The sequence below is a fragment of the Tachypleus tridentatus genome, chromosome 1, assembly GCF_004210375.1.
Source record: "Tachypleus tridentatus isolate NWPU-2018 chromosome 1, ASM421037v1, whole genome shotgun sequence".
NCBI lineage: Eukaryota > Metazoa > Arthropoda > Merostomata > Xiphosura > Limulidae > Tachypleus > Tachypleus tridentatus.
This window is the reverse complement of record NC_134825.1, coordinates 117,120,698-117,142,423: the sequence shown is the minus strand read 5'-3', so window position 1 is coordinate 117,142,423 and position 21,726 is coordinate 117,120,698. Positions and strand designations below refer to the sequence as shown.

The 21,726-nt window shown below is 34.5% G+C and overlaps 1 protein-coding gene across 1 annotated transcript in view; it reads left to right on the top strand.

Moving 5' to 3' along the window:
• Positions 1 to 21,726, top strand: part of LOC143233068 (nephrin-like) — a 73,304-nt gene that overhangs the window by 34,642 nt on the left and 16,936 nt on the right. The window contains 9 exon segments of the mRNA XM_076468950.1: positions 5,112 to 5,261; positions 7,215 to 7,385; positions 8,323 to 8,613; positions 14,348 to 14,529; positions 14,532 to 14,558; positions 18,318 to 18,405; positions 19,009 to 19,139; positions 20,538 to 20,691; positions 21,100 to 21,158. Coding sequence (XP_076325065.1) covers positions 5,112 to 5,261; positions 7,215 to 7,385; positions 8,323 to 8,613; positions 14,348 to 14,529; positions 14,532 to 14,558; positions 18,318 to 18,405; positions 19,009 to 19,139; positions 20,538 to 20,691; positions 21,100 to 21,158 — 1,253 coding nt within the window.

The window sequence follows — 21,726 nt, the reverse complement described above, 5'->3', positions numbered from 1 at the left end:
CTTTAATAATATATCAGAAAGGACACTCCATCTATTTACGACATAGTTAGGATGGTTTAATAATATATCAGAAAGGTAACTCCCTCTATTTGCAACATAGTTAGGATGGTTTAATAATATATCAGAAAGGTAACCCCGTCTATTTACAACATAGTTAGGATGGTTTAATAATATATCAGAAAGGTAACTCCGTCTATTTACAACATAGTTAGGATGGTTTAATAATATATCAGAAAGGTAACTCCATCTATTTACAACATAGTTAGGATGGTTTAATAATATATCAGAAAGGTAACTCCGTCTATTTACAACATAGTTATGATTGTTTCATAATATATCAGAAAGGTAACTCCATCTATTTACAACATAGTAAGGATGATTTAATAATATATCAGAAAGGTAACTCCATCTATTTACAACATAGTTAGGATGGTTCAATAATATATCAGAAAGGTAACTCCATCTATTTACAAAATAGTTAGGATGGTTTAATAATATATCAGAAAGGTAACTCCGTCTATTTACAACATAGTTAGGATGGTTTAATAATATATGGGAAAGGTAACTCCATCTATTTACAACATAGTTAGGATGGTTTAATAATATATCAGAAAGGTAACTCCATCTATTTACAACATAGTTAGGATGGTTTAATATTACATCAGAAAGGTAACTCCATTTATTTACAACATAGTTAGGATGGTTTAATAATACATCAGAAACGTAACTCCGTCTATTTACAACATAGTCAGGATGGTTTAATAATATATCAGAAAGGTAACTCCATCTATTTACAACATAGTTAGAATGGTTTAATAATATATCAGAAAGGTAACTCCCTCTATTTACAACATAGTTAGGATGGTTTAATAATACATCAGAAAGCTAACTCCATCTATTTACAACATAGTTAGGATGGTTTAATAATACATCATAAACGTAACTCCGTCTATTTACAACATAGTTAGGATGGTTTAATAATATATCAGAAAGGTAACTCCATCTATTTACAACATAGTTAGGATGGTTTAATAATATATCAGAAAGGTAACTTTATCTATTTACAACATAGTTAGGATGGTTTAATAATATATCAGAAAGGTAACTCCATCTATTTACAACATAGTTAGGATGGTTTAATAATACATCAGAAACGTAACTCCATCTATTTACAACATAGTTAGGATGGTTTAATAATAGATCAGAAAGGTAACTCTATCTATTTACAACATAGTTAGCATGGTTTAATAATATATCAGAAAGGTAACTCCGTCTATTTACAACATAATTAGGATGGTTTAATAATATATCAGAAAGATAACTCCATCTATTTACAACATAGTTAGGATGGTTTAATAATACATCAGAAAGGTAACTCCGTCTATTTACAACATAGTTAGGATGGTTTAATAATATATCAGAAAGGAAACTCCATCTATTTACGACATAGTTAAGATTCTTTAATAATATATCAGAAAGGACACTCCATCTATTTACGACATAGTTAGGATGGTTTAATAATAGATCAGAAAGGTAACTCCATCTATTTACGACATAGTTATAGTGGTTTAATAAAACATCAGAAAGGTAACTCCGTCTATTTACAACATAGTTAGGATGGTTTAATAATACATCAGAAAGGTAACTCCATCTATTTACAACATAGTTAGGATTCTTTAATAATATGTCAGAAAGGACACTCCATCTATTTACGACATAGTTAGGATGGTTTAATAATAGATCAGAAAGGTAACTCCATCTATTTACGACATAGTTATAGTGGTTTAATAAAACATCAGGAAGGTAATTCCATCTATTTACAACATAGTTAGGATGGTTTAATGATATATCAGAAAGGTAACTCCGTCTATTTACAACATAGTTAGGATGGTTTAATAATATATCAGAAAGGTAACTCCATCTATTTACAACATAGTTAGGATGGTTTAATAATACATCAGAAAGGTAACTCCATCTATTTAGGACGTAGTTAGGATGGTTTAATAATATATCAGAAAGGTAACTCCGTCTACTTACAACATAGTTGGGATGGTTCAATAATATATCAGAAAGGTAACTCCATCTATTTACAACATAGTTAGGATGGTTTAATAATATATCAGAAAGGTAACTCCGTCTATTTACAACATAGTTAGGATGGTTTAATAATATATGAGAAAGGTAACTCCATCTATTTACAACATAGTTAGGATGGTTTAATGATATATCAGAAAGGTAACTCCGTCTATTTACAACATAGTTAGGATGGTTTAATAATATATCAGAAAGGTAACTCCATCTATTTACAACATAGTTAGGATGGTTTAATAATATATCAAAAAGGTAACTCCATCTATTTACAACATACTTAGGATGGTTTAATAATATATCAGAAAGGTAACTCCGTCTATTTGCAACATAGTTAGGATGGTTTAATAATATATGAGAAAGGTAACTCCATCTATTTACAACATAGTTAGGATGGTTTAATAATCTATCAGAAAGGTAACTCCATCTATTTAGAACATAGTTAGGATGGTTTAATAATACATCAGAAAGCTAACTCCATCTATTTACAACATAGTTAGGATGGTTTAATAAAACATCAGAAAGATAACTCCGTCTATTTACAACATAGTTAGGATGGTTTAATAATACATCAGGAAGGTAACTCCATCTATTTAGGACGTAGTTAGGATGGTTTAATAATAGATCAGAAAGGTAACTCCATCTATTTACGACATAGTTAAGATTCTTTAATAATATATCAGAAAGGACACTCCATCTATTTACGACATAGTTAGGATGGTTTAATAATATATCAGAAAGGTAACTCCCTCTATTTGCAACATAGTTAGGATGGTTTAATAATATATCAGAAAGGTAACTCCGTCTATTTACAACATAGTTAGGATGGTTTAATAATATATGGGAAAGGTAACACCATCTATTTACAACATAGTTAGGATGGTTTAATAATATATCAGAAAGGTAACTCCATCTATTTACAACATAGTTAGGATGGTTTAATAATACATCAGAAAGGTAACTCCATTTATTTACAACATAGTTAGGATGGTTTAATAATACATCAGAAACGTAACTCCGTCTATTTACAACATAGTTAGGATGGTTTAATAATATATCAGAAAGGTAACTCCATCTATTTACAACATAGTTAGAATGGTTTAATAATATATCAGAAAGGTAACTCCCTCTATTTACAACATAGTTAGGATGGTTTAATAATACATCAGAAAGCTAACTCCATCTATTTACAACATAGTTAGGATGGTTTAATAATACATCAGAAACGTAACTCCGTCTATTTACAACATAGTTAGGATGGTTTAATAATATATCAGAAAGGTAACTCCATCTATTTACAACATAGTTAGGATGGTTTAATAATATATCAGAAAGGTAACTTTATCTATGTACAACATAGTTAGGATGGTTTAATAATATACCAGAAAGGTAACTCCATCTATTTACAACATAGTTAGGATGGTTTAATAATATACCAGAAAGGTAACTCCATCTATTTACAACATAGTTATAGTGGTTTAATAAAACATCAGAAAGGTAACTCTATCTATTTACAACATAATTAGGATGGTTTAATAATATATCAGAAAGATAACTCCATCTATTTACAACATAGTTAGGATGGTTTAATAATACATCAGAGAGGTAACTCCGTCTATTTACAACATAGTTAGGATGGTTTAATAATATATCAGAAAGGAAACTCCATCTATTTACAACATAGTTAAGATTCTTTAATAATATATCAGAAAGGACACTCCATCTATTTACGACATAGTTAGGATGGTTTAATAATACATCAGAAAGGTAACTCCATCTATTTGCAACATAGTTAGGATTCTTTAATAATATATCAGAAAGGACACTCCATCTATTTACGACATAGTTAGGATGGTTTAATAATAGATCAGAAAGGTAACTCCATCTATTTACGACATAGTTATAGTGGTTTAATAAAACATCAGGAAGGTAATTCCATCTATTTACAACATAGTTAGGATGGTTTAATAATACATCAGAAAGGTAACTCCATCTATTTACAACATAGTTAGGATGATTTAATAATATATCAGAAAGGTAATTCCCTAGATTTATAATATTGAAAATATGTCGAGAGAAAATGCATAAGTTGTTTTTTTTTACTAATGATATAAATAATATTTCTAATTCTGCACATACATGTCATATATGTATGTGTGTATATATACGTAGATACAGATATTAAAGTAAAACCTACACTTATTCTTAACGCTAAGCACTTCCCTCACTTTTGTCATACTAGGACTGCTGTTGTGAGTTTTAGACAAGTCAGATATATAATTCCTCATTCTGTGAAAATCGTTTCATAATACAAGGTCTTTACCTCACTTTTCACTCTGTGTTATTATTATGAACGTCTTAATATCTGTACTAAATTTACAGTTTAACATGTTAATTTCAGAAGCATATCGTTTAATTTCTAATTCAGCCTGATGTCGACAATGAACGTTAAAAATAGGTCAAAATGTTATTGTGTATTATTGAACAACATATCTGTGTTAAAGTGTGCTTTTTATCTAAGGTATTCCTATGCACTAAATCAGAAAATAAAAACTTTTCTTTTAAAGGAAGATTGATGGAGACGTGAAATCTAATTATTTAATTAAGACAGAACTTCGATTGAATATGTGAAAATGCACAATTGTTATAAACGTTAGGGTAGTGGTTATCAGATTTAGGAATATCCACTGAAACATATGTGTTAGATATAGCTTAATGAATACTTTTAACTTTAATGTTTTGTATTCTTCTAAATATATGATGGAATTTCTTAATAAATTTGTCATCATAAGTCGCTGTTTGTCATTTATTTACATTTTCTGATTCAAAACCACTAGCTTGTAGATTACTTCTGAGTTATACATTACCGAATTATTATTTGCTCGAAGTTATGGTCTTCAAAACAAACATCCTATGTTAGCATTTGGCTATCGGGGCAACACTTATTAGCTTATCTAAAGAGCTCAATTGTAAAGCATGGCTTACTTCAGTGGTATCCATTGTTATGTCATTCATTTCAATAGTTCCGCCACGAAAAGTTGAAATCCGTCATCGCTCGAATGGCAGTGTGCTCGAGGTACGAGAGGCCGAACAGGTTCCTTTGACGTGCTATGCTCATCAAAGTAAGCCGTACTCTCAGATAAAATGGTATCGTAACCGTGTAGAATTGAAAGGTAAGAACTGACTTATTAGGTGTGATACCACGACACGTAATTAATTGCTGTTTTACTTGTGCCTTCAATGGTTACCTTAATTAAAGTAATGTGCTTATGAAGTCTATCTTGTGGGGGATTATATATTTCCGTATATCATACATGGCAGTTTAACGCTCAGAAAACATGGGCCATGTTATTTTCGATTTTCTAAGTGTGAAAAATAGATTGTCCATCTTATTTTCAAGTTCACATCTTTGAAAATACATGATCCACGGTATTTTCAAATGCACAATTTTGAAAAAACATGGTCCGTATTATTTTCGAATCCGTAACTTTGAAAACACGTGGTCCATATTATTTTCAAATGCATAGTTTGAAAGCACACGGTCCATATTACTTTTCGAATCCGTAACTTTGAAAACACATGGTCCATATTATTTTCAAATGTATAGCTTTGAATGCACGTGGTCCATATTATTTTTCGAATCCATAACTTTGAAAACACATGGTTCATATTATTTTCAAATCCGTAGCTTTGAAAACACATGGTCCATATTATTTTCAAATGCATAACCACATTTTTTTAAGTTTACCTGAATTTCATCTATATTTTTATATAGAATTGAGTACACTTTATAGAACCACAAGGAATATTTATTTTTCATAGGAAAAAACAAACAAGTTACAGATATAGTGTTGGTTATCTAGTTAAATTAACGCCAGCTGTCGTAACTTTATATGTAATCTGTACTGCTTTCCTAACAAACAAATTTTATGGATTAAAACACGTGACATGTTCTGTGTAACATATGTACTGTTTAGAATCTAGTTTACACGATTTTATTTTAAATTGTTGACTGTCATTGTATATTCTCCGTTCTTCAGTATTATGTTATTAGAAATCAGGCGTCAGATGCGCTAACAAATACACGGACTTATCTGTTTATAGATAAACGACTAAGTTTGACTGGACATCACGAATGCTATCATTTTTGAATTTCTTTCAATTGTACGTGCATTCATTTAAATAAGAGTTTTAAAGGCCCCCGGCATGGCCAGGTGGTGAAGGCGCTCCACTCGTAATCCTGAGGATCGCGAGTTCGAATCCCCTTCACACCAAACATACTCGCCCTTTCAGCCGTGGGGGCATTATAATGTACGGTTAATCCCACAATTTGTTGGTTAAAAAATGCTGGCGATGAGTGGTGATGACTAGCTGCCTTCCCTCTAGTCTTACACTGCTAAATTTGGGACGACTAGCGAAGACAGCCCTCGAGTAGCTTATTTCTTATTTCAGTTACTAAAATATAGGTTATTGTGGTGGACGTTTCTTCTAATGACGTGTTTGTTTGTTTGAATTGCGCGCAAAGCTACACGAGGGCTATCTACCCTAGCTGTCCCTAATTTAGCAGTGTAAGACTAGAGGGAAGGCAGCTAGTCATCACCAACCACCGCCAACTCGTGGGCTACTCTTTTTACCAACGAATAGTGCGATTGACCGTCACATTATAGCGCCTCCACGGCTGAAAGGGCAAGCATGTTTGGTGTGACAGGGATTCGAACCCGCGACCCTCAGGATTACGAGTCGAACGCCTTAACCCACCTGGCCATGCCGGGCCCATTTTGTATGTACATACACATGTGTATTTATGTATATAAATATATATATATAGATAATAGATATATTTTACAATCACAAAATGTCTAACTAGATAAAAAGAATTATAAGCTGAATACTTTGTGCTTTTGGGAGAGGTCACAAACTGTATCTTTGAAAACTTAATTGTTTTTTTAATTTAAAAAGGTTAAATTTTAATACATTTATGAAAAGTGTATTGCTCGCACAGTTGGAGATATAATTAATAATTTTGTCTAAAAGACATCGTTTAAATCTCGGACACTGTTGTTTTTTTATTGGTTATCTTTTCGAACGCTTACGTCTTCTTGATACAATATTTTTATTCCTTATAGAGCCGGTGCCCTATGAAGTGGAAGAGTTGAGACACAACAAATTATTCCAAACCTCCAGTACTATTGTTCTTCACACGAGACTAGAAGACAACGACGCCACCTATACTTGTGAAGTTATTCACCCTACGCTAAGAAATTCGCTGATAGATACTGTTATAATTAGAGTTTTATGTAAGTTTCTCATCGTCCCAAGTCACTCTAGTGTCGGATATGCGCTTATTTTGACTAATATAAATTTAGATTCAACTTACAAAGTAATATTTTAATTATCTTAATCACCAGTTTTACCAATGTTTAAAGGGCTTCTTTTTTATCGTGTCTTAACTTATATTAACCTTGTGATAAAAATTCAACGCCATTTTGATAGACTTTTAGGGACTTTCTAGTTGTAAGGGCCCGGCATGGCCAGGTGGGTTAAGGCATTCGACTCATAATCTGAGGGTCGCGGGTTCGAATCCCCGTCGCATTAAATATGCTTGCCCTTTCAGCCGTGGGGACGTTATTATGTGACAGTCAATCCCACTATTCGTTGATAAAAGATTAGCAGGTGGTGATGACTCGCTGCCTTCCCTCTAGGCTTACACTGCTAAATTAGAGACGGGTAGCGCAGATAGCCCTTGAGAAGCTTTGCGCGAAATTAAAAAAAAACAAACAATTTCTAGTTGCAACGTATCTATAAGGCCCGGCATGGCCAAGTGTGTTAAGGCGTTCGACTCGTAATCCGAAGGTCGCGGGTTCGAATCCCGGTCGCAAAAAACATGCTCGCCTTTTCAGCCGTGGGGGCGTTATAATGTTACGGTCAATCCCAGTATTCGTTGATAAAAGAGTAGCCCAAAAGTTAGCGGTGAGTGGTGATGACTAACTGCCTTCCCTCTAGTTTTACACTGCTAAATTAGAGACGGCTGGCACAGATGGCGCTCGTGTAGCCTTGCGCAAAATTCAAAATCAAACAAACAATGCATGTATAAATTCAACATTGAATTTTTTATAAATTAACCAAAGACTTTTTTTATACAGTTGTTTGTCGATTGCAATAAACGAATGTATTCAGTTTTAACTCAAAGCAGAAACTGTTTTTTCACAAATTATTTTTTTCCAAAATGTTTAGATCCACCAGGGCAACCAGAAATTGAAGGTTTTCAAGAAGGTGATATTGTACAGATTGGTGACACCTTAACCTTAGCTTGTATATCTCGTAGTGGTAATCCACCAGCGACGCTGGTTTGGTTCAGAAATGAAGTTCAGATAAACAAGGTATATTCAACCGCAGGTTACGAAGTTACAAATACACACACTTTCCGTGTAACTGCAGCAGACAACAGAGCCACCTATCGTTGTGAGGCCACGAACAGCGTAACGTTACAGCCTTTGGAATCGTCAGTGACCCTTAACGTTCTTTGTAAGTTATTGTTTCGAAATTGTGATAAGTCTTAGTTTTCACGAGACTATAAGAAAAAAAAATGTGGTATGCTTTAATTTCGAAACTATAATAACCCTTTTAGTTTTAATAAAATTACATAGAAAACTGTAATATACTCCAACTTCGAAACTACAATACCCATCTTAGTTTTAATAAAAGTATATAGAAAAATGTGATATACTCCAATTTCGAAACTGTAATAACCCTTTAATAAAATAATATAGCAAAATATGATACACTCCAATTTCGAAATTGTAATAACCCTTTAATAAAATAATATAGCAAAATGTGATACACTCTAATTTCGAAACTATGATAATCCTCTTAGTTTTAACGAGATTATAGAGAAAAATGTGATACACTTCAATTTCGAAACTATAATAACCCTCTTAGTGTTAACGAGATTATAGAGAAAAATGTGCTACACTTCAATTTCGAAACTATAATAACCCTCTTAGTGTTAACGAGATTATAGAGAAAAATGTGATACACTTCAATTTCGAAACTATAATAACCCTCTTAGTGTTAACGAGATTATAGAGAAAAATGCGATATACTCGAAAAACAAAAGACGGCAAATCGACCATGTCTTTGCGTTTCCGAGACTTTCAAAAATATTTATTTCAATGTAGTGACCAGAGCATGGCCCATAGTATCAATATGCTGGAATGTGAATCCGAGAGTCCATGGTTCGAGACTTTTTTTCGCAAAAACCAATAACCCGCTCTCCATTCTTTGTTGTAATTGGTGCATAATAGGAGTGACGGTCAAATCCCATTATTGGATTGGCTGTGGATACTTTTATTGAGCTACTAATTCTTCTACAAATAATCTTTATGTAGCTTTGTGCAAACATCCAAAGCCAGTGAACACATTTAAATGTTGTTTACGTCTCAAAAAAGTAAAAAAAATCGATTATAAAGTTTTACGCTATATAATGTAATACTTATCGATTTGCGTTTAAGATAAAGAAAAAAAAACAGCATTATAACCAATACACAGTAACAAGCTTTAGTGATCAACCAACGTAGTTATGGGAGTTGAGAGCTGCTCGTGGAATCACATTTAAGATTAGAATCACGTCGGTGTACCTTCTGCTGTAACAAAATGTTTTAGGTGTATTAGAAATGTGTGTGTATAATAGACTTTCAGTGTAAACTGATACAGTGAAGTACAGTGTAACCCCTCTAAAGCAGCCACCTTCGGGACTGATACAAACTGGCCTGATTAGAGGGGTTCCACTGCACATAATTAGGGATTATGTAAACACAAAAGGGACTGTGAATGAATGACCGTTTTCAAGGGGTGACCAAAACTCAGGGGTGGCCGCTTAGAAGGGTTCCACTGTAGTTTTGTTTTTTCCTTGTATTTCCTCTAATGTTGATTTATTACGCATCGAGAGAGTTTGCAGAAATGAATATTCATGTATTTTAAAACACATTAATTTATTATTATAAAAAGAACGTACGTACACCAGGACTGTGAACTTTGAAAATCACTTAGCGTCACTGTTCGTTGGTAGTTTCCCACTAGTCTAGTACAGCGGTAAGGCCACGGATTTACAACACTAAAATCAAAGGTTGGGTTCCCCTCGGTGGACTCAGTAGATAGCCCGATGTGGCTTTGTTATAAGAAAACACACACACACACACTGATCGTTAAAATTACGGAAGCTAGCAAACGTTTTGGATACCAACCAATAAAATATGTTCAAATTTAACACTTAAAAAGTAAATACCTGCGCGTCAGCTTCTAGAGAAACCGAATAACTGTTTTCTTCGTAACAAACCTCAAGGTGTTGTGATGAGTTCTTGATGAAATGTACTTTATTCTTTAGCGGCCCGGCATGGTCAAGTGGCTAAGGCACTCGACTCGTAATCCGAGGGTCGCAGGTTCTAATCCCCCATTACACCAAACATACTCGACCTTACGTTACAATGTGACGGTCAATCCCACTATTCGTTGGTGAAAAGAGTGGCCCCATAGCGCGATATTCAAAACAAAACACACCACGCCCCCAGTGGCTCATCTAATAAAGGGGGTTTCGATATCCGTGGTGGTCTTAGCACAAATATATATATATATGTAAAAACGTCTCGTTTGGGTTGAGAAAATATTTTACGTAGAGGAGCGAACATATATATTTTTCTCTACAAGTGGGTTTTCTTGAAATCACTGATCATAGCACAAATTGTCTACTTAAAGAGAAACAAAGAAAAACACGATTTTTCAAGCTATATAAAGTACGTGGACTTTCTTATCTCACACCAAGTAAAATATAAAAGTTGATTTGTCTTCACATCATCAAAACGATCATGATAAAACTCGACAATTTTGCTATAGAATATGGGAATATAATGTGTACAAACGCTAGGTGAATATCAAATCTAGAACTTGACGTGTTTCATAACGAGGAGAATCATCAGAAAGATCATATCAATAGGGCAAAACTTTGAATAGAAAAGCTGTATTCTTCTGTATTTTGAAATCTATAGTTCTATGTCTATATATATTTCAAATCTATTTTCTTAAAACACAATTAGTAACATAGCTACATACATTCAATAGGTCGGGCGTAGCCTAGTGGTTAGTGAGTTGGAACATAAATTGGTCCATAGCCCGTGAAATCACACTTATTACTTTAGGCCCGTGGTTGCTTTGCATGAATGACGATGTCTGTTTGTTTGTTTTTGAATTTCGCGCAAAGCTACACGAGGACTATCTGCGCTAGCCGTCCCTAATTTAGCAATATAACACTAGAGAGAAGGCAACTAGCCATCACCACCCAACGCCAACTCTTGGGCCACTCTTTTACCAACAAATAGTGGAATCGACCGTCATTTATAACGCCCCCACGACTGAAAGGGTGAACGCGTTTGATGTGACGGGGATTCGAACCCGCGATCCTCAGATTATGATAAATGACGATCATCTCCCACTTGGCGGCGTGTACTGCCCCTCTTCTTCCATTTCGATATTATAAATATCCTGTACAAACTGCCTTTCTATAGATTTGCTCGAAGGTTTTTATCGCATTAAATACGAACTTGTTCGAATAAAACTTCACGCATGTCTTGTAGATAATCTATTCTGTTTATCAGTTAAGCCTGTGTGCCCTTCTATAACATGTTAATGCATCAGTGCGAGCGTAACACAATTAGTGTGATAATCAAATATATTTCGAATTCTATTGTGCGTACGACACATTCGATATGCTAAGTCAGTAAGCTGCCGCTAAGCCTTACCATTATCTCTCATGTAAAGATCTATGTGTTCGCAGCCCCGTGGCTCCTATCATGTCTGTTTCAATATTTGATGGAACGAGCACTTCTATTTATTAATTCAAAATAAACTTGTACGAGAAGTCGTTCACAATCTGACAAATCTCTCTTTCACACAGTTTACCACTGATTTATCTCTTGGTCATCAAATTTTACTCTTTAAATTCTATGGATCTTTGAATCTATGTAACAACTAGCTCCAGCTCTTTTATCCTTTTATGTATTTAATTATCTCTCTTTTTAATTAACCTCTCTGATTCTGCTGTTCTTGATAACCAAAGCTAACGATGGATGATGCCTCGTGTGAGGTTCCTTCTCTGCTACACGAAGCTATGTAGTTTCGTGTTTTTGTTTGACAAATATTTATTTCGTCTGTTTCTTCAGTTATAATTACAGACGTGTTTCCACACTGTAATCTAACGTAATCTAGGAAGTTTTAACCATGCGTTAATTTTCATTTAAAAATTCTGTTTGAAACGTATGAACTAATGATCTCACATTAGCAAGTTGTATCACGTATAATATTTCTGCAGAAAAAGAAAAACGTTGAACTAAGTTTATGTTTTGGTTTCCAGCAATTTTAGACTGAACTGGATTGTACAGATGATGTAATATTAAAATAGTTTTATAGACTCGTTATCATTCGTGACGTCACGTCTAGTCTTGCACTATCTGACAATCATACATCTTTACAGTAGCTCTGAAGTTTAGCTTATATTCAAGAGGGTTCATCATAAAACTGTCATGTTCAAAGCACACAACTCCTCTTTGCAATCGTTCTACAATCCTTTTAAAGTACGAAAATTACGGATTACTGACATCCATTTCAACAGTCTAATTACATAAAAATCCGTACGCACTGCGTCCGACAACATAAAGCGTATTTGTTCTTTTAGAATAGCGTGAATACTCGTTTCATTCACCAGCTGCTCAAAGTACGCAATGGTTCAATGGATGCGTTGTGGAAGCAACAAGACTGTGTACGCATAACTTGTATCGGTTTTTCAGAAGGAGATACTTCATTATATTACATATTGTTTCCTGGGACAGGTGGGAAACGTTTGCTATTTATCTTTGTGTAACGTGTAAGAATCCACGAACAAAACGTTAACTTTTTTTCTCTATCTATCTACGACTACGGCACAACTTGTTGCAGTTTCTTTCCGGATAGTCCTGATGATTCACGTTGATTCATATTCATTTGTAGCCCAATACCATTAAGAATAAAGGATACTATTGTTTAGGAAATTCGAAATTGATGATTTTGCCAATTTTTTTATTATACGAGTGTGAGAATATTATGCGTCAGAAATTATTGGTTTATACCCTTCTCAAAAGGGATTAAATTTCGTTAACGTAATATTACTTATAAAAAATCAAACAATGTAAAAAATATATTTCTGATGCATATCGTTCCAGTACTACTTTAAACCAGTTCTAGTTATGAGGTGACCTGCTGATTTACACATTCAAAATCACTTTAATACTCTTCAATACGTTTCAACCCTCTATAATTAACTAGTAATATCAGTTTACTTTTGTGTCTTTGTTATTGTTTTCACAATTTTTTGAGTAGATAATTTTAAACAAGTCATAAAAAATCCTAATTTGAACTAAAAGCGAAAATTTTGCTTTGAAAATAATATTAAAAGAGGTATATATATCAGAGTAATAAGTCCTTCTGGACAAGGTCCGGCATGGCCAAGTGTGTTAAGACGTTGGACTCGTAATCCGAGGGTCGCGGGTTCGAATCCCGGTCGCACCAAACATGCTCGCCCTTTCAGCTGTGGGGGCGTTATAATGTGGTGGTCAATCCCACTATTCGTTGGTAAAAGAATAGCCCAAGAGTTGGCGGTGGATGGTGATGAATAGCTGCCTTCCCTCTAGTCTTACACTGCTAAATTAGGGACAGCTAACGCAGAGAGCCCTCGAGTAGTTTTGCGCGAAATTCCAAAAACAAACAAACCTCCTGGACAATATGCTTTATTATACACCTGGTGTTAGTTCATAGCTATAACTATAATATTTATTTGAGTGTAAAAAATAGTTGTTAAACTATTATGGGACGCAATGCAATTAGGTCCAAAATTAATAAGTTCTAAAGTACTTTACGTACAATATTGTTTTTGTTTCTTTTTAACAACTACACGAATATAACTGGAACAAAATATCGCTCTTAAATAACTACCATTGATCTAACGTATTTCATTATTCTTACGATGGTGTATTTTGAGGGTAAAAATTAATGTTAAGCAATACACGTGAATGTTATGTCATCACTCACCAAACTTAATGGGCGAAGAAAACAAGTGTGATATATATACCTCGGGGAATGTATAGTTACATTTTTCGTACCGGAATATGCGAACTTAAATGTAGGAATCGAAACTAAAACTACGACAGCACGTGCTATACTTTTTATTTTATTTTAGTTCCTCCGTCTAAAGTTTCAATCAAAGGACCTTCTGAAGGAAAAATCGGAGATAACATCACCTTAAGGTGCATAGCAGGACCTAGCAATCCAGAGTCAGAGCTCTCCTGGATTGTCGACGGGCTACCGGTGTTCTCAGTGGCTGAAACTACACTGACGTCAATGGGTACTTGGTTCACGACTTCAATGTGAGCTTAACCTTGAACAGGCAGGTAAAGCAAAGGTCTTTACGTAACTATAATTCATATTTTAAAGAAGTATCATCACTTATATATCATTATTTCTTAATTTTTAATCTTAGGTTTTTTTTTTATTTAGACGTTTTTGATTAAAGGTCAAGATATTCAATAAGCAAACTAGAAATGTGCGCGTAGAAAAATAATAATGACAGAGTTTTCACTTTAAATGTCTTATTTTACTTTTCTTGGTTCATCTACCCAACAAACTCAAAATAAGGTTTCGTTTGTTTTGAATTTTGCGCAAAGCTACAACAAGGTTATCTGCGCTAACGGTCCCCAATTTAGCAGTGTAAGACTAGAGGGAAGGCAGTTAGTCATCACCACCCACCGTCAATTCTTGGGTTACTCTTTTACCAACGAATGGTGGGATTGACCGTAACGTTATTACGCTTCCACGGCTGAAAGGGCGAGCATGTTTGGTGTGATGGGGATTCGATCCCGCGACCCTCGGTTGGATTTTAGTTTGTTTTGAATTTCGCGCAAAGCTACAAAGGATTATCTGCGCTAGCCGTCCCTAATTTAGCAGTGTAAGCCTAGAGGGAAGGCAGCTAATCATCACCACCCACCGCCAACTCTTGGACTACTCTTTTAAATGCTCCACGGCTGAAAGACGAGCATGTTTGGTGTAACTGGGATTCGAACCCGTGTCCATCAGTTTGGTTTTTGGTTTGAATTTTGCGGAAGGTTACACGAGGACTATCTGTGCTAACCGTCTCTAATTTATCAGTGTAAGACGAGAGGGAAGGCAGCTTGTCATCACCACCCACCGCCAACTCTTGGGCTATTCTTTTATCAACAAACAGTGGGATTGACCGTCACGTTATAACGCTCCCACGGCTGAAAGGACGAGTATGTTTGGTGTGACGGAGATTCGAACTCGCGACCCTCGGAATATGAGTAAAGTGCCTTAACCACCTGGCCATGCCCGGGCCCAAGGATGAGGAGAGAAACAATCGCTAATTTAGTTTTTAATAATTTTGTTCTTAATTGTTTGAAATAAGATAAAATATTAAGATGATAAATATTGGGTTGAGGAATAATTCGTGAGCGTTTTTTCAAGTTAAAAAATATATTCATAAATGAAATATTATGCAAAATATTTCTTGTCATTTGGTAGATAATTTTTTGCTCTAATAGATGGTGTGTTTGATTTTCATATGTTTTTAATTTTTGCTTTCATTTTCAGCTCATTAAATGGAATGTCAAGTGGACAAAATCGAGCATTTTCGACACCATCTGCTTTTCGCATTTAATTTCTTGCAATTTCGTTTACAACAATGCATACTATATACCTAGGTATTACATGAAATAAAGTATCATAATAAATGTTTTGGGTGTAATGTGTTCATGCATTGAAGTATTGTATAGTCTTGCATGTAATGCTTGAATGAAATTATTTAAAAACGCTCACGAATTATTCCTCAACCTAATACTTAACTTTCGAAGTTACGAAGAACTTACGATAGTTTTGTCTTCGTTTTTTCATATTTTTTTAAATAACCCTATTATTAAACATGCTCTCAGTCTTAAAAATTCAACGTTTGAACATAAAAATAATAAGTATTTTTTTTATTTATATTAAACTTCAATCTAGTAAAATTTCAGTGTATGAAATCAAAAGAATTCATTGACATATCGCATGTTTCGGAAGTCAGTTCCGCTGTTCAAACGATTGCGTTCCGGAAATTCACGAACCAGATCTTGTGAAACTTGGTTTGTAGATCAGTTTGACCATGCGGAAGATAACATACATATTGAGTGACATCTTAAAAACTGTTGAAAAACAATTTTGAGGGATGAATATTCATCCTTAAGTACCGCATAGTGTGACCGTGAAGTCGTTAAAATACGTCACACCACACGTGATCAACTTTTAAACCCTAGCATGGACAATGTGGCATTGCTACTTGCTGTAGGATGTTTCTTTATATCAAAATTATTAATAAAACACAACTTAAAAACTTTACTTACATAGAGATTGACATGTTCTACTTAAATGTAAATCAATTATTTAACAACATGAACACGGCCTCGTTTTTTGTTGTATATTTTTATCATTTTATGGTGTTAATGAATGTCAGATGCGCGCTGAATATTTTATTAGCCATATATATACACACGTGCTTATTTTTATTTAAATTATTAACTGGAAAATTTAAATTCTACAATGATTTCACCGACGTTTTTATAATAAAAAACAGAAAGTGAAGTAAAACCAAAGAGCTCACAGAACATTTCTTTGTTAATAATAAACATAATTCTGACATTTCAAATCTGATGTTAGTTGGAATGTTATGTTTTTTGGGTCTTAGAAACGGTTTATATGTATCTTATAGTTAATAGCTTTATCAGTGCTTTACCGAAGACCCGGCATGGTAAGGTAGGTTAAGGCGATCGATTCGTAATCTGAGAGTTGCGGATTCGAATCCTCATCGCACAAAACATGCTTGTCCTTTCAGCTGTGAGGGCGTTATAATGTGACGGTCAATCCCACTATTCCTTTTTAAAGGAGTAGCCCAAGCGTTGGCGGTGGGTGGTGATAACTAGCTGCATTCCTTCTAGTCTTACACTGCTAAATTACGGACGGCTAGCGCAGATAGCCTTCGTGTAGCTTTGCGCGAAATTCAAAAACAAACAATTTTACCAAAACCTACGCAGACTGCAGGGTTTTTTTTACAATTTTAATTTGCATCGAATGGTTCGAAAAAACTTTTTAATTATGATATGTTTACAATTTAAAATAATTGGGGAACTACAAGACTAGAATTATGGAAAAATCGAGCATATCATAAACTATTCCGTTCAGTTTCATACAATATTGATTATTTCTAACTGCAGAGTGTGATATCTCTTCAGTTAAGAGTTTCGTTCTAGTTTCGTAACGATTACATGTTTTGGAACGTGTGGAAGTTCCAGAGAACGTTTGGAGATTAAATACAGCACGGCAGTTCGTGATTAAGTGTTTCAAATTCAAGTTATTCTGAGATGTAATTCAGCGATTTCTAAGACTGTGGAACATCACTGCATACATCTGAATATAACGACACTGATTTAACACTATCTTAAGCCTCACTTAACGTTTGTTGTTTGTTTGTTTATGAATTTCGCGCAAAGCTGCACAAGGGCTATCTGCGCTAGCCGTCCCTAATATAGCAGTATAAGAATGGAGGGAAGGCAGCTAGTCATCACCACCCACCGCCAACTCTTGGGCTACTCTTTTACCAACGAATAGTGGGATTGACCATCACATTGTAACGTCCCCACGCTGAAAGGGCGAGCATGTTTGGTGTGACGGGGATTCGAATCCGCGATCCTCAGATTACGTTTGTTTTGTTTTGTTTTTTTAATTTCGCACAAAGCTACTCGAGGGCTATCTGTGCTAGCCGTTCCTAATTTAGTAGTGTAAGACAAGAGGGAAGGCAGTTAGTCATCACCACCCACCACCAACTCTTGAGCTACTCTTTCACCAACGAATAATAGGATTGACCGTTACATTATTACGCCCTCACGTCTGAAAGGGCGAGCATGTTTAGTTTGACGGGGATTCGAACTCGCGACCCTCAGATAACGAGTCGAACGCCTCAACCCACCTGGCTATGCCGGGCCCTCACTTAACGAAATGAATAAGCGAAGGAGCTTTGAGACAACTGTAATTATTTTAAATAAACTTACAATCACTGACTTCGAGAAAGAAATATATTGAGAATACTTTGTTTGTTTGTTTCAATCTAGGATCCCGATATTAAGACGTTTTCGTGTGTAGCTCTGAACAGCATTTTAAACGAAAAAGTTACAGAAACGGCGAACCTTACTGTAATATGTAAGTACATTTCCTAGCTTCTCTGGTACCATAAGGTTGAATAAAAAAATTTTGTCGTTTGTTTGGCGATCGTGCCTTTACTAGCATAGTTGCAACTATGGTTTCTCTTACCTCTTTCAGTCTGTTATAAATAAGCAGTTCTCTTTGCGCTAGGTTTATTTTTAGAAACACAGTGAAGAAAATAGACATATATCTTGTGTTTTTCTTTAGTTTAACTTTAGGAAATTTGAAAGGGAATTTCTTCAAAATAATTTAAAGTCATATAGTGTCGTAATTCGTGTGTCTTATTTCATTCGTGGACACTATATCAAACATAATTCGAACTGCGTTTGGTTGGTTAAGAGAAATACCTAAAATAAATGAAATAAGACACATTTGGACAACCCTGGTACTAATATATTATAGTTTTAGGCAGCACATATTTACAAAACTTGGTTACATTTTTTTTATTAACAAAATAATATAACTGACTTGTACTTTTATATACGATTAGGTTACAGCATAATGTAAGTTGTAGATTACACTGTATAATTCGAGTTGTTTTCGTTTGATTGGCTGCCAATTTCCTTATGGTTTCAGCAATTGTTTTTTGTTGTTTTATAGATCCACCAGGACCACCATCAGTTGAAGATCACAATCAACCAATCATTTTAGGAAAAATAAAACAACTAACTTGTGTTTCTTTCGGTGGAAATCCTTGGGCAACTATTCGTTGGTTTAAGGGAGATACCGAGGTGATGTTTTCCATTTTATTACAACTGCTGGTCGCTTATTGTTTTTCAAACTTTCTTTTTACTACCATAAAGCTTTGAAAACATCTAACATAATTCAGGATATAACACTGATAACACTGTTATAACAGTTTTATAACACTGGTGAATTTTTATCAGCAACAAGTTGTTTTTAAATACATTAAATAAGTGAATTAACATCTGGAATCATTTGTTGTCAATGGCTGACAGGAAAGGCCCGTCACGGCCAGGTGGGTTAAGGCGTCCGACTTGTAATCTGCAGAGATGCCAACCATTACAATTTAAGCGTAATCATTACGATTTTGGTGTATACATTATGACTATATGCTCATACAGACAAATATTACTTGTTAAAGCTACTCGAGGGCTATCTGCGCTAGCCGTCCCTAATTTAGCAGTGTAAGACTAGAAGGAAGGCAGCTAGTCATTACCACCCACCGCCAACTCTTCGGCTACTCTTTTACCAACGAATAGTGGGATTGACCGTCACAGTATAATGCCCCCACGGCTGAAATGGCTAACATGTTTGGTGTGATGGGATTCGAATCCGCGACCCTCGGTTTACGAGTGGAACGCATTAACCCACCTGGCCATGCCGGGCCTATTGAGATGATAACAGAAAACGTTAACGAGGAATCCCAACTGATTATTAAATGTTTCGTAATCATTATGGATTTTGTAAAATTATTGGATATTGATTTATGATATAATGTCAGTTTGTGTGGAAGTGGCTCGATTTGTTATTATATATTTTGGCTTTTAAACTATGTGGTTAGCTTAATTTTCATCAGAAATAACTAATAATAACACAATGGAGTCGTTGGTTGTTTTTAACATTATCTAATTCAACATCTTTTACATTTAAATATAGGACTATATATGTATATGCTATTGAAACAACTTATCTCTTATAATGTAGTTTGAGCCCGACATGGCCAAGCGTGTTAAGGCGTGCGACTCATAATCTGAGGGTCGCGGGTTCGCATCCCCGTCGCGCCAAACATGCTAGCCCTTTCAGCCGTGGGAGCGTTATAATGTGACGGTCAATCCCACTCTTCGTTGGTAAAAGAGTAGCCCAAGAGTTGGCGGTGGGTGGTGATGACTAGCTGCCTTCCCTCTAGTCTTACACTGCTAAATTAGGGACGGCTAGCACAGACAGCCCTCGAGTAGCTTTGTGCGAAATTCAAAAACAAATAATAATTTATTAGTGTAAAATAGTTAAAAGAACAGAATCGTTCTGATACTACTATAACTGTGGTTATTTGTAGCCGCTACGCTTTTATATTGTATTTCAGTTAAATTATTTATCACTGTCGTCATAGACAGATAGAATATCCTCCAATATATCAATATTTTTACCAAAAATACTTGTTTCAACAGGTTCCTGCTGTGACTAAGCTTTTGGCCAATGGAGTCGCTAGTAGTTTAGTAATCCAAGCCCAAGCAAGTGATAATGGTGCGGTGTACAGATGCGAGGCATCTAATGTAGCTACAGTACAGCCCCTGGTGGTTTCTGTAACAACTAGAGTTATCTGTAAGATTTTCACATTTTATTACAGTTTAACTCTCATATATCCTGTTGAATTGGGAACTATTTGAGTTCGAATTGAAAATGTTAAAAATAGAGAATCTTTCCTGTTTATGCTTAAACAAAATATTCAGTAAAGCCTTCTTACTATTGGCAGTAGATGATAAAATCATTTGTATCCATAAAATCATCTTTTGTCAAAATAGCTCTTTAAACAACTCCATAATTTTCAGTACCTTCCGTTGGTTTAAATATTAAATTTATTCCATATTTTTTATTTCCCCTGGTGGCTTAAATTCTGACATCGATCCATAATGTTCACCTCCTTCTGCTTATTTAAATATTAAAAATTATTCCAAAATTTTTATTTTCTTCCTGATGGTTTAAATATTGAAGTTATTCCATAATTTTCAGTTCCCTCTGGTGGTTTAAATATTGAAGTCTTGCCCAACAAACCAAAGGAATATCAAACAGTAAGTTATTTTTCTCCAAGTATTTAACAGCATTCAATACGAATGTCCTGATATTCAAAATAGAGCATAATAATATTCTATAATTAAAAATACTAGTTATTTAACAGTTTAACAACTAAAAAATGAACTGGAAGTTAACCCTAAAATTAACTAGTGTTTTATAACACAATACTCGTAGTAAATAACTTACGAAAGAAATTGGATTGAATAACTAATTCCTTAAATAATTAAAAATAATAACAACTCCCATTAGTAATGATTAAAAAATAACTAGAATATTTAATAATGCTTTTATATGGCTCATATGTTGTCATAAGCCCTGTAAACAACAAATTCATGGACATAAATAATTTATTCAATAAATCGTTTTGAAAATGTTATTAAAAGTCCTACATTGTTCATGTGGACTGTTGTTGATAAATCTAGGATTAAGTAACATTCCAGAACTTGTGTGTACGTAACTCGGCTGTTTTATTAATATTATAAATGTTCTTCTCAAAACGCCTTCCCTACAAACTGCAGACCTTAACAATATGTAAATATTTCGTGATTTCACTAGAATATTGCG